General features: G+C 33.1%; 2 protein-coding genes across 2 annotated transcripts; both read right to left on the bottom strand.

Moving 5' to 3' along the window:
* Nucleotides 1-68: 68 nt before the first annotated feature.
* LOC106422782 lies at nt 69-1,501 on the bottom strand. Its single transcript, XM_013863581.3, has one exon. It carries the CDS (start codon nt 1,229-1,231, stop codon nt 284-286), a length of 948 nt encoding a protein of 315 aa, XP_013719035.1. The 5' UTR covers nt 1,232-1,501; the 3' UTR covers nt 69-283.
* Nucleotides 1,502-5,037: 3,536 nt separating this feature from the next.
* On the bottom strand, nt 5,038-6,297 carry LOC106422771 (F-box protein AUF1). Its single transcript, XM_013863570.3, has one exon. The coding sequence runs from the start codon at nt 6,099-6,101 to the stop codon at nt 5,163-5,165; it is 939 nt and encodes a 312-aa protein (XP_013719024.1). The 5' UTR covers nt 6,102-6,297; the 3' UTR covers nt 5,038-5,162.
* Between the last annotated feature and the right edge of the window lie 8,772 nt (nt 6,298-15,069).

Genomic DNA, 15,069 nt, shown 5'->3' with positions numbered 1-15,069 from the left:
ATGGAATGATCCATTCCAAATGATTTTATTCCAAAAAATGTCATTCCAGTTGCAGCCATAGAGTTACGTAAACATAATATAAAAGCATGTACATATTTTCAGCATTACATTATAAACGTCGTGATGAAAAGAAAAACACAATATTTGAGTTACCCTGGAAATTCAAGAAACCCCAAAAAAAAATCAAAATTAATTAACATATAATGAAAATAATAGTAAAAAAGCTTAATCATATTTTAAAAATACGATGATTAACTGTGAGTAACAATAGAACTGGCAAAAACTAGCTTTTCCAGCTACGACTCCGAGACAGAGGATCTTGAACTCCTCCGACAACCCAAGTTTCCTTAGCTATGTCTGAAGAGAGTCTGTAATAATCGGTATCGTATCTCATCAACACTAACTCCATCTTCTCTTCCTCCATTAGTGATCTCAAATCCTTCTTATTTTTCTTCACACCAACCTCTTCTTCTTTGGTATCTTGCTCTGTTTTCACTTGCATTCTCTCTTCTAACAAACTCTTCGCCGGAGCCGATCTACACCTCATTAGCAAAAGCGCGTTCGACGGTGGAACCGCCGGTTCTGCGTCTGCGTTTTCATCAACGACGCACTTCTTGATGTTCTTGTCGTCGTCGCTCTTACTCTCTTCCTCTTGTAAAACCATAAACCATTTGGAGAAAACATTCTTTGTATTCTCTTCTTCATCATCATCTTCGTCTTCTTCATCGTCGTCGCTAGTGATGACATCAGCATGTCTGAAATCACCAAAACACCTGAAGTCGAACTTGATGTTCTTTAGACAAGTCAATAAACCAAGAAACTTGCTCTTAGATTTATTGCTATGTATCCTCTCTATCTCCTCCATCACCGTTTGCCAGTTCTTTCCTTTCCCGCCGCGTTTTCTTGGCCGGACTTTGATCTGACCGGCGCAAGTGACTTTAGGTGAAGTTGGTTCGGCTATTTCCTCACCGCCCATGTTCTTACTGCTTGCTTGTTTAGCCCACAAAGCAGGACTCCCATGTCCTCTTCCACCGCCGCTGGAGAGTTTGCTGAGCTGGCGACGGTGGTGGGGATGATGGTTGGTGGTGGAGATGGAGATGGAGGGACGAGATGGGCTACAAATGGATTTAGGTGTAAGAGCTAAGTGGGCTCTTGAAGGGAAACAAACCAACAAATCTGCAGGGTAGCTTGAAGTAGATGATCTTCTGCTTCCATCTCTGCTTTTGATCATCTCTTTGTTTTTCTTGTCTGCTTTTGCTTTCTTGCTGTTTGGTTTTTGGATCGATCTCTCAATGGCAGAGTTCAGCTTTTTATGTTTGGATTTATAAAGGTTTCTTTTTAGGCTTTAAAATTCCTGTGCTGATGACAGCTTCTATATGCTTTTTGCTTGTAGGAAAAAAAATCTTTATTTTTTATTCAAACCCTTTTCTAGTGAAAGCAAAATGGGTGGTGCAATACCAAAAGTCGTTGTAAAATGCTGGTATTAAAAATAAAAATTGATGTTAAATTGGTGGACAAACAAGAAGAAGAAGTAGTGATGGGGTCAAAGGAGTGAAATGGGTTCATTACAACTTTATTACATCGTAAACAAGAAGCTTCTTGACTGAATCATTCACTTTCAAACATTCAATGGTCCTTACCACTTCTTCTTCATACATTTGTTCATCATTTCACTTTGAGATTTATGCTTATTGATGGGTTTGTTTGATGACTTAAAACAAAATGTGACATCAATATGTGGTCACCATTGAACTCATGTAATAGATACCAGTCTAGATTTTAAAGGAAAATCTTAATTACCAAAAAAATCTTAATTACCAAAAAAGAGGAATATACTGGCCATAATAAATAAATCCACAATTAGATTTCAAAGTGTTTTTTTCTGGCGATTTTTTATTGTGTGTGTACATGTACATTCATAGATGAAAATAGTTAATTAACATTAGTAGAAGGAAAAAGAATAGCATGTGAATGTGACAAGGGTGATGATGGGTTATAGTCGAATGCTCTAACAATTAAAGTTGGAAAGGTTTCGTGGACTTTACTTTTGCAAATTCAATATAGAATCATGATATTTTATGAATATATTAAATAGAAAGACAATAGTATAAAGAGGGAAAAAAGGAAAAGAATGGAAGGGCACGAGGCTTGTTTCTTAATCCAATGGTAGGCACAAGCTGTGTGGTCACACTTCCCTTTGTTGTTATTTATCTTCAACCACACACTTATCAATTTTCATTTGCTATCTCCCAGTTTAAACTATCTTCTAACTATATCACCAAACTATAGCACCAAATGACAATGAAATGCAGGAGTGCAAACTCTTTTTAGGGATGTGAATGATGTGATATGAGGATGATGTGATGAAGAAATTGGAATAGTTCATGCTAAAATTATTGTGGCATGGGACATGAATTATTTGATATAATAGTTTCACAATGGGAAATAAAATCATTGCGAATAAAAAAGTTCGGAAAACTAGGAAAAAACTGTGGTTCCTTTTTAAACAGTTTTGTTTTTCTAGTATTCTGCAATCTCAACATTTAAATTATCGAAAATTTTATGATAAGTTTCAAATCAAACTTCAACTCAACAACAAATAAGTCCAATGGTATTTGTTTAGAGATAGAATTTTTTTCACATAACCACAAAATAGAAAAACTTTAAGCTAGTCTTTTAAACCATTTTAGAGTGAACTTAACCACAAAATTTTCAATAAAATTCTTTATGTAGCTCTCTAATCCTCAACCTGGAACGTTACCAAACGTCGCACGTTATTTCTGCTTTCTCTCTATCTCTCTCACTTGATGTTTAGAGGCTTCTGCTCTTAATGCAGTTACGTTTGACATTTGTTGCATGATTTAGATAAGTTTTATTTATTGATTAAGAGACTTGCGTTTTTTTGGGTCTTGTTCTTCATTACTTTTCACAATTAGATTACGTATAAAACAAGGAAGTAATCTCCTAAACTTTTCTCTACACACAATATATTGATTTAGTGTCATGCTTCTCACGCAACATAATCCGTCCTTAACTGAATATTCACAGTTTATGTTGTGTAACGTGTGTCTTCTCGGCTTTCGATTGTAGCTCGGGTTCCATCTTTAATTCAGTATGCATTTTTCATGAAACTCTTGCTTTAATTGTCAGGGCATTATGCATAGCCGAACTAAAACATGTATACATGTTGCAAATTATCTATTGAACTCTAACAATCGTTGCAAGTTCTTGTAGATTGTATTAGATAATAATAATAATAACAATAATATACTTATTTTACTAACGTGTTATCCAAAACAAAATGTTTTTTTTTTCTCTTTGTAGATCGAGTTCTTGGCCGTCACCAGTTTGAGTAATGATGAAACTCGATTGTTGTCATCATAATTCACATGAAATGGGTAAATAGGCCTGCTCGATTCCCCGCTTTTACTTTAGTTCACTTAAGTTTACCAATGATGCGCTAATTGCGTTCATCAGGTGCACTATAGATTTGTTGAAAAATGTAATGCACTTGGGAAAAAATCAATATAAACTAACAGGCCCCAACAATCAAATAATTTAAAGGATGAAAAGAAAAGTTAGGTCTTGTTATCATGATAAGTTGCATCACCTTTGCTTCATCTTCAAATGGTGTCGAAGTCGGGTCTACATGTTAGCAAGTGCCGAGAAAGCTTAATTAAGTTTTGTTGGTTAGCGTCCTCCTCCAGCGGAGCTCCGGGATGGGAGCCAGCCGTTACCGTCGATGCCTGCTTGGAGCCACTTCTTTGAGACCTGACTATATTCTCTTATGGCTTTACTCTTGTTACCTCTGGTTGCTCCAGTACTACGAGAAGGCTTGGAGGGGGACTTCAATTGTTAGTCTTTTGTTCTAGTTTGGTATTATGTTCAGAGCTTCCATTGTTTTGGTTAAGACTTGAACATAACTTCTTTGGAGTTTAAAGGTTTTTTTAAACTTTTTTGCACCTCTAAACTTTCAGAATAGCTGAAAAGCAGATTGTGGTTGCACTAACATGTAACCAAACCTTCATTATTGCAATGATATTTACCATTTAGCAAAAAAAAAAAAAAAAAAAAAAAAAAACAAAACGTAGAGCCGTAGATGTAGGCCTTTAGCACTAGAAAACCAACTTTTATCTAACAATTAAGTATCAAATCCTGAAGAAAAACAATTATACAAAGAAACATATTGTTTTCTAATTTTCAGGAATTATAAGTTAATTAGATGAAGATAATGTTTGATTTAGTTGTACTCCTGAGATCGACACTGTTGAGATCATGTGGGTAGGGTTGGCCTTTGGCACTAACAGCCCATTCGAAAAAGTTAGGCAATATACATTTTACTCCTTTTTCACGAACTTCTCTTCTCTTTTTTCTTTGTAAAATAACAATGAAACATATTTTAATTATAGGTAAATTGAATAAGTATTTTGTATACATAGGCTTAACTGAGACAAACACCATGGCAAGTGAGACAAGAGGAAGCCTGATAATTATGTAAATTGTATTGCTTAACACTTTTAAAATGCAATCAAAGTTTTGGATTGAAGCATCATTCACACCTATAGGCTATAGTCCACTCTCTAATATTTATATATGAGATATTTAATCTGTTTAGCACAAATATTTGTCATGTAGCTAGGACCACATTCTTGTTTTGCTTCATAATAGGGGTATTAATTTTTGATTAAGAAGTTGTATTAGTGACATAATCAAATAACAATCCGATAAATAAAAAATAACCATCCGTTTGATCAGTTAGTGATGATACCACCAATGGTTAGTATATCAAACAATGTTTTGTTATGATAAATATACACATTTATTGTTCACGAAAGTCCGATATGTAATTTAAATTATTTTTCCTCGTGTACCGTTTCTAACGGGCCTCAGTGGGGTTAAACCGGATCCAATATACTTTGACTCTCGACTCTCATCGCAATCTGCGTGATTATTAATTGCTTGCGTTGATTCCATCATGTAATAACACCCACGCCTTAAATATAACCATTGTCTGTAGTTGTACTCTACTGAGACGCATTTAACGTGACAATCATATTCTATCAGTGTAATAATTTGATCGTACGCCACAGCAAGTACAGATGGGTTTGTACGGTGTGTTCAAAAAATACATTAAAAGGCCGGATAAACGAAAGCCCATTAAGCTAAAAAGAATTCATCTCTAACACATTTCTCCTACGCTTGAGCAAAGCCGCAACGGCTTCTCCGTACATACAATCACCGAACGCCCCCGTCGCCAGCTCAGCATCGTCGGCATCGGAAGCCACACCACTCGGCAGCCTTACGACAACGAGCGTCGCCGCTTCTAAACAAATCCCGCTCTCCAGCTTCAGCGACGGCGCGTTTCTCATACTCATCCTCACGTTGGGAACCACCGTGCGTTCCCGCGACACTTTCTCATCCCCACGCGCCTCCGTCTCTCTGTATTCTTTCATCCCCGCCGCGTCCATCACCACCGTACCTTCCCCATCTCTGTCGCGCACGGTCAACTTCTCCATCTCCTTGTGCTCCTTCACCAAATCTCTCATCTGGTAGTGGCGCGTGGACGCCGCCATCAACGCGCTGATCGTCCACACCACGCGCGTCTTTAAACTAGAGACGAACTCTGAATCGGTCTCCGCGTCGCCGTCGATTGCTGAAGTGTTCACCGTCGCTGAACGGAATGCGACGATGACGCAGCTCTTGAGACTCTCTCCGAACTCCGCCTTCCACTTAACAGCGGCGCCTTTCTCCAGCTTGAAATCTCCGCCGTCAAACTCCACATCCAGGTTCCGGATCCGGTTAAACCCGGCGAGAATCTGAACCGGAGTCAGGATTCTTGCCGGTTTAGCGGGTTTGGAGAAGATTGGGAAGAGACCGTTGACGGATTTGAACAGTGAACGGAAGAAGCTGGTGATCGTTGAATCTTTCTCGGAGTCGGATTCTCCGATCTGATCGAGTTGGAGAAGGAGCGAGCCTGACTCAGTGGCCAGCGAGTTGAATCGTTTCGAGACGGAACGACATCGTATCAGCGTTTTGACGTCACGGACTTTGTTCAGAATGTCGATGACCACAGGATCAGGAATCGCATCAAAAGCATCCATGATTCAACGGGATCGTTTAGAGAGTCTTCTCACTGTGTTTCTCTGTACTGTGTTCTCTTCTGATTTGAGTTGAATAGGTTTTAGACTTTAAATAAGGAAACAATCCTAAAGGCGATTTGATATTTTAATTCTCGGCATGTGGGACCATCATTGCCGTTGGGTTTATGATATTTAAATAATAAAGAACGATGAGTACGGCTTCCTAATTGTTTTGATCTTAGATATTTTATTAAGAGACATCAACTATTGAGATGCTTCAAACCTATTCTAAGTCATTAATAATTTTTTTAAAACAATCCGAGAGCTTTAAATCAACTTTTTTTTTTTTATAAAATGTGAACTTGTAATTTTATGGCAGATGAATAATTCGGATTTTCGAAACTTCATATTTTTCTTCCATTTCAATAAAACATACTTATTCTACTACGTTCATAAAAATTACTAAGTTGCTCGTTCCAAATTGTCGCTTTAGAATTTTAGCTGTAGATATTTTACTTTTAAAGAATGTAGCTATTACTTAAAAAAAGAAGTTAAAAGCTTGATTAACATCAAAAAATTTAAAAGTGCTGAATGTTATAAATATATATTTATGATTCATTTCCAAAATGTATTACCTATTTTTTTCAATCTACTTTTTATTTATGGCAAGTCTATAAAATATTTTGGGTAGTTCTAACCTCTAAGCAAAAAGATCAGTCAAAATTATCAACAAATATAGTTTATTAATTTATTATAAAATTATTCATTTTTAGACAGTAAAAAATATTAAATTTATCTAGATTTTTTTTGATTTTTTTGGATTTTATTTTAGTTTTGTTAAATATTTTATCCGGTTCAAGTGTTTAACTTGTTGAAAAGAAAAACTTAAAATTAAGGAAAAAAAAAAGATTCTCAAAGCTATCAAAAGATCTCGTTTAGAGGCTTTGAGAAAAAACAAAAATCTCAAGGTAAAACTGAAACAGTTGAAGGTTGAAAGGCTTTTGAAAGCTTTGAGAAAAGCACGGGAGCCAAAAGCCTCAATGGCTTAAAATTAAAGGAAAATTAAAAAAAATTGGACACTTTGAACTTGAATTTATCACAATAGAATTTTTAGAAGATGTTTTAGGAAAATAGGATTTTGATTCCTGCAAATGCTATATACTACCCTTAATTTAAAAATAAAGATAAATTATAATTTTTATAAAAGATTTTAAATGTTAAAATATTAAAAAGTAAAAAAAAAAAACAAAAAGTTTAAAATAGACAAAAGGGAAGCGCGGCCATCATGCAACCCTAATTTCTTTTTCTCCTCGTTTTCTCCATCGTAGAGTCGTGGCTCTTCCATGGCGATTTAGGGTTAAACGGAGAGAAACCTTGTTCTTCGTCGGTGTTTCATCTGCACGTAGTATCTACTCTCGTCTTCGTCATCCTCCTCTTCGATCTCACTGAAGATACAACAAAATCGAAGTGTTCTTCCTCTTCGTCGGACGGGTCTAATCGAATTACGAAGTATTCTTCCATCGATTTCGTCAAAATCTCACCTTTCTTCACACAAAGTATTCAATTACATCTATTGATTTTCATCTAAAACGAATTCGAAGTTTTCTTCTACTTAACCTAGAATTTTAAAAACGATTTGTCATGTTTCTTAAAGTAAATTTGTTTTACGAGTTGTTAAACATCTTATACATCACGATTAAGTACCTTAAGTCTTTAACATGTTGAACTAACAATTTTTCATGGTTTGTAGATATGTCTAAGGAGTTACCGAAGAGGATTTTTAAGGAGGGCGAAGAGCTCCAAGTGACTAAGATCAACAATTACTGTAGGATCGACTACATTATTTGAAAGTTCGAAGTGTGGCTGCCAAAGGAGTTGGATGTTGTGAAGAAAGAGACTAATCATCTCGACTCTGCAATTCTTCTTTATTCTTATATTTTGGTACTGTAATTTTAATTTATGTTCTTATTATTCTTTACAAATATCAGTTGTCCTATTATTGTGAAATAAGATTTATATACTCTTAAATCTTTAAATATTGTTTATGCTTTTGCACTGACAATACTAGTATTTGCCAAAAGTTTTATTTTTAAGAACATGTTAATCGACAGTCTCGAAACAGAATCTGGATGTGTGCTTTCTCCAGCCAGTTTTGATATTGTGTAAAGCTTGTGTTCTTGCTTTCTCCAGCCAGTTTTGATATTGTGTAAAGCTTGTGTTCTTGCGCTAACATTTTTTTTTTGCAGGATCCGTTGAATTATTTTAAATAATTCTCATGCACTTACGTAATTTTGGTTTGTGATTTGCATGATTTATTGATTATTAGCATTATTCGTTTTTGGCTAATATTGGTGCAGCTTTATCGCTCTTGGTCTCGTAAGAAGACAATAAATCTGGTTAATCAAAAAAAAATTGACTACCAGACAAATCAAGATTTTAAACAATAATATAAACTAATGAACAGTCCAGTCTTATTACGAGACTAAGCACGATAAAGCTGCACCAATATTAGCCAAAAACAAATAATGCTTAAATGCAATTCGTAAAAAAATTGAACATGCAAAAACAGTGAGAATTTTCGGACTAATATGATTAAAACTGACATGTATATTATAGTTTATAAAATCAATATGGTTGAGAATAATCATATAATAGTTTTGATGGCAAAAATAATTTCTTATAATGATATGTATATTTTCATATAAGTTGGATTTATTGATCAACTTGAGAGAACTATGAAAATAGTTTTATGTAAAATGTGAATTTCTAAGAGTGAAATATATTTTATAAGAAAGTTGTAATAATTTTCGAAATTGCTTTTTATTCATCTAAATCTAAAGGAGTTGTAAATTAACTTTCTAAACTCTTAAGAGATGTTAAATGCAAATATGCATATTTTGAGTTATTTCAAAAAATGTAGGGGAAGCTTTGCTTACCATATAAAATTATTGGCAAGAAGCCAAATGAACTTAGTGATAATTATCATAATGTGTTTTTTTTTTCCGAAAAAAATACTAGTGTCGTACATTTAAATTTTGTGTATAATGGTTAATTGTATCTCGAAAAAAAATGACAAAAATCATTAGACAAATGATCTCGAATAATCTCAAGAGATTATGTTCACTGTGATGACAACCTATAATCATTTTATTAAAGGCGTGTCATGAGATCAAATTGTTATATCATCTAAAAGAATGGGTAACCTGTGAATCAAGATGAGGTTTGGCGGTAACTCTACCTAACTGACTGGAGATTCCAAGAAATAGGTTCAAAGAGACAACTAAGTTAAACTAAATCTGCCCAAGACATTGTACCAATGATGATTAAACAGTGATACATGTAAGGAATAAAAGATAAGCATTAGCTTTTAATGATTTGTTTCAATTGTTTTGAAATATGAATGGAGTAGTACATGATACTCCTCTAAACAAAACTAATGGCAAATCACCTTGTGAGTGTGAAATGGGGCCGTTTCTAGGAGAATAAAGGAAATGTTGTAAAGTTCACTCATGATTAACCAGGACTGTTCACGGCCAAAACGAACACTATAGAGAACCTAGTTCTGTGAGAAAATGAAGCTGTGTTATAGCTATTGTCTAGGTTTACACCAAAGCCCAGAAGGTTCAAGACATCATGGCCACCTCCTGGCCGAGAAATCCGATAGCTATTAACAATGTTTGGTTCAAGGCTAAAAAATTGCCACCAACTCATCATGCAGTAGATTTCTCATTTGTACTTTCAAAAGTCCTTAGTTGAGTTCTGTCGAGTCTTGTCTAGGAGGTCAAGTCTATCGAGTTGTCTAGTGTCTAGAGTCATTTCTATTCATGTGGAGGATTGTTGGAACTATTTTTTGAACATTATGAATAGTGTATTCATATGTCAAAAATGAAGTTTTATTTGAATGAGAAATGGAGGTTTAATGTGGGTGATTTGAGAAACTGGTATAAAGTAGCAAATATACACATTGGATATTTGAACTTGGATTTGGGTTTTTTGATTTGTTAGTTGGACCAAATATACATGGGGATTATTGGTTGGTGTATTTTGATGGATTTGAAAATCCAAACTAAATCTAGTGTTATTGGTTCTATGATTTTAAAATATGTATTGAAATCATGTGTTATTCGTTTAATGATTCATAAATGCTAATTCAAATAAAGTGTTATTCAATCATACATATTTACTAATATATTTGATTTCATAATGGATTTGAATGGATTTGCATGGATTTCTTTGTTAAAAATGCAAATGCTCAAATCCGAGGGAAAAACTTCGGATTTATAAATACTAATCCGAGAGAATTTGAAAATTTATATATTTTCCTTGGATTTATAAATACTGTATGGATTTCTAAATCAATCAAAATGTATAAACCAATAATACAAGTTTTGAGTAATAAAATATATGTTCATTAACTTATATTTAGTTTGAATTGGTCAAACAATAAAAAAAATTTACCCTTTAATTTCTTGGTCAAAATGTGGAATAAATTCACATAATAATTGACAAGAATTAAAGACTCCATTAGTGCACCACGAAAATTTCATTTTTGTGTTGAAAATAGAATCTTGTGCTTCTCATTATTTTTTTATAAAAAGTCTTGCTAGCATTATAGAAAAGATATACGAACAACGCAGAAACAAAAGATTCTTCCACTCAGAGTAGTTATGCTACTATTTCTTTTATTTGTGTCTGAGACTACAACACAAAATTATGTTCGATAGATTCTGTTTTTCGTTGATTGTAAACAAAAACAATGCTGCAGTTGTATCCTGGGAATCTGAACGTTATGAAACTGTCATACGACGGGGTGTTTAAATATTTAAGGAAAAAGATTAACCATTTCGACTCTGCAATTCTTCTTTATTCTTTTATTTCGGTATTGTAATATTTCAATATTGTAATTTTAATTTATGTTCTTATTATTCTTTACAAATATTAGTTGTCCTATGGCAGTGAAATAAGTTTCAAACATTTAACACCAAAGCCCAACAAAGAGAAGAACATGAAAGGAAGGACGAGGAGCCTATAACAGAGAAGCCATATACGACATCAAGTTTCTAAAACTCGTTGTACCTTTCACTGACGGAGCCTGAGAAGACCTCCGTTCTAAGGCACCCCATAGACGGGCTGAGTCTACTAACCTCTGCCTCTCTTCCCAGAGGAGAAGCCATGGATCTAAACCGCCACCGACAAGCAAAGGAGCAGACAACATAATCCATACGACACAACACCAGATTTGGGAAGAGCATCATTCCTCGCCTTTTGTTGCTATCAAGGTAAAGTCACATGCGAAACAAAATCGATCCAACCACCAACCCCTAAAAGCCGACACCTTCCAGCATCTCCACCTAACCATGAACTACCAAATTGAGAGTGTTAAAGCCTTAAAGTTTCGATTTTTTTCTCATCCTTTCTCATTTCCTATCCACACAAACCACATATCTTACACTTTCTTTCAAATTTCATCAAAAAACTGAAGATTTTGATTACACATTATGTAAGGTTCATAAAGCTCATGATTCTTGGTGATTAACGAGTACGTAACTGTTGTGGTGAAGTTCTGGGTGATTGGAGAAACCATCCAAGTCATCTCACGAATTCAAGGTATGAAATCGCGAACTACATTATATTTTCTTTAGAAGTCTTCTAGTCAATGCATAGATTATTTTTGCAATTGACCATTTGTGTGTTTTTAATAGAAGACTTGTAGAGAAGTCTTCTAACTTTTCTTTATAAATAAAAGATTTCGAAATTCCCAGAGAAACTTCTTCGGATAAACAAGTTACTTTTAAATTTGACCGAAGTTGGTCAGAAATTTGACTTTTTGTAGAAGCCTTCTGAAAATTTTCTCTAAGTCTTCTCAATGCCGGAAGATGTCTACGTGGTTACTTTTGCAATTAAAAAATAATAATAAAACATTTAATATCAATTATGGGTTTTGGTCAAACCATTGCCCGTGAGAGAAAACTTCTAAATAAGTCATCTGACATCTTCTTTCAAAAAGTCAAATATAAACAATTGCAAAAGTAATCTAGCAAACTTCTTGCAATATTGAAAAGACTTCCGGAAGACTTAGAGAAGACTTCTTTTGAAGTATTCTCCAGGTAGACTTCCCTATAAGTCTTCTACAAAAAGTCAAAATTATGACTAATTTCGGTCAAATTCAAAAGTAACATGTTTATTCGAAAAAGTCTTCTCTGGGAATTTCGAAAAAAATTTCAGTTTCAAATGTAAGTCAATATTTATAAAGGAAGACTTTCGAAGATGTCTTCTGTACTGTAGAGTAGACTTTTTAAGAAGTCTTCCTTCGTAAATTTGCAATTGTAAAAATAACCTAAATAGAAGACTTTTTTCGAAGTCTACACAGAGTAGACTTCTTTTGAAGTCTTCCATAGAAGACTTCAAAAGAAATCTTCTACGTAAATTTTTATTAAACTTCAAATTTATCCAAAATTAAAATGAATATTTAATATCTTCTTGCTAATTCATGTTTATTAGTCAATATTGGGGTTACTGAGTCAAATTTATAACTTAATTGGTGATAATTATGAAGTTACAAACATTGATGTTTAATAATGTTTCTAGCTAAACGGAGAAGTCTTCTGTAAATCTTCCTCATAGATGACTTGGAGAAGACTTCATCTTCTCCAATGATTTTGTTTTATTAAGTTGATGTGTTATGTTTGTGTTGTCTTCCTCATAAGATACAATTTTTAACGTCCATGAGATTTAAAATTTTAACTTTCGCTTTAAATTCAATTTTGATCTTTTGTGAATTTGACTAAGGTTTTTTTAGAAGACTTTTCTTAGTTTTAGCAAATTTTACTAAGTTTTTTTGTTGTTGTGTTTTGTTATGTGTGGGTATATAATTAAAATATTTTTGGTATGTTGCATCAATAACTTTAATGAAGTTAACCATTTTTTGCAAAACATGAACATATTTAGCATTTTTTTATTAACATCTCTTAAAGTTTACAAAATAATTCACAACTAAATATTACACAGACAAATCATAAAAACACCATAAAAAAATTATTACACAGCTAGATATTATTCCTCAACATAGATAAATTTGGACTCCTTTAGGCAGAAGAATTTGGAAGACTTTCTGAAGACTTCCCACGAAGTCTTCTAACATAAAATACATTAGAAAATTTTCCAAGAAGTCTTCAGAGAGTCTTCAGAGAGTCTTTCGTGAGTCTTCCGAGAGTCTTTTGAAAGTCTTCCGAGAGTCTCCCGAGAATCTTTCGAGAGTCTTCCGAGAGTCTTCCAAGAATTATTCCAAAAGTCTTTCAAAATCTATCTCAGATCTGAAAAATCTGCATATTCAAAAAAAGTATTCAAATCACTTCAAAATAGAGAACAATTCAAAAATAAATTTTTAGATAATAAACATAACAGTCACATTAGGTTGGATCTATAATTTTTTAAAAATCTAATATATAAAATACACAAAATACATATCCAAAATTTATACCACTTTAGGCAGAAGATTCTGGAAGACTTCGTGGGAAGTCTTCTAGCATAAAATGCATTAGAAGACTTTTTAAGAAGGCTTCTGAGAAGTCTTCCGTGAGTCTTCCGAGAGTTATCTGAGAAGTCTTTCAAAGTCTCTCAGATCTGGAAAAAACCTGCAAATTCAAAAACATTCAAATGACTTCAAAATAAAGAAAAACTTTAAAAATGAAAATTTTATGCTTACAAAATAAACAAAACAGTCACACTATGTTGAATTTATAGCTTTTTAGAATCTAACATATAAACACACACAAATTCATATCCAAAATTTATCTACCTTTGAAAGAGTGAAAGATGAGAATCATGTAAGGAAAAATCTGTAAAAAAAATATAAATTAGTGAGAAGACATAAGAAAAAAATGAGAAATAAATATAAAGTTTGGTGATTTGATGCTCAAATAGATTAAAGAGATGTTGAAGAGTTTGGTAGTGAGAAACATTACATTTTTGTTGTAGTTATTTGAGAGGAAGAAAGAGAATGTGTAAATTTTCTTTATATACTGAGACAAAAATTCCAATTAGGTTAAATATTTTCGATCCACAAGACTTCTGGAAGACTTACGGAAGACTTTGATAATGGAAAAAAATGAAGATAAGATTTCAAATCTAACCCTAAAGATACCAACAATACTATAATATATGTTACCAAACCCTAAACCAATGACTCATGAACCAATCTGCATTTACTCATCTATGTTGAAAATAATTCAATTTCAGATAAACTAAATTTACATCATTGAGAAATGTTTATTATTACATGATTACAAATTTTAATCCATGAAAATATTTTTTATAAAAAATTTAAATTATTTTTAAGATCTAATCCATGAGAAGACTTTTTCTAGAAGACTTATGGAAGACTCATCGAAGACTTATGGAAGACTCCTGGAAAACTTATGGAAGACTTTGATTTAAGGAAGAAACCTAAATTATTCCAAAATTTAGGCGGAAACCATAAATTTTACTAAAATTTAGGTGGGATGTGTCTGAAGACTTCTTTTAAAGTTTTCTGTGAGTCTTCGAGACCCTAAAATCAATTAACTATGCAAAAAATACTTTCTTAAACTTAAAAAAAAAACTTAAAAAGTGTTTAAATCAAGTTATTTGATAATTACTAAACATATATTGGTCAATTTGAAAAAAAAAATGAAGGAAATATTTCAGAATCTAACCCTAAAGATACATACAATACTATAACATATGTTACCAAACCCTAAACCAATGACTAATGAGCCAATATACAATCACTCATCTATGTTGAAAATAATTCAATTTCAGATGAAATAAATTTACATCATTGAAAAATATTTATTATGATTTCAAATTTTAACCCATGAAAATATTTTTTATAAAAATTTTAAATTATTTTTAAGATCTAATCTATGAGAAGACTTTCTCTAGAAGACTCCTAGAAGACCTATGAAAGACTCCTGGAAAACTTATGGAAGACTACTGGAAGACTTATGGA

This window comes from Brassica napus, unplaced genomic scaffold, assembly GCF_020379485.1.
Source record: "Brassica napus cultivar Da-Ae unplaced genomic scaffold, Da-Ae ScsIHWf_3070;HRSCAF=3881, whole genome shotgun sequence".
In the NCBI taxonomy this organism is placed as follows: Eukaryota; Viridiplantae; Streptophyta; class Magnoliopsida; order Brassicales; family Brassicaceae; genus Brassica; species Brassica napus.
This window is presented reverse-complemented; position numbering and strand designations above follow the sequence as displayed.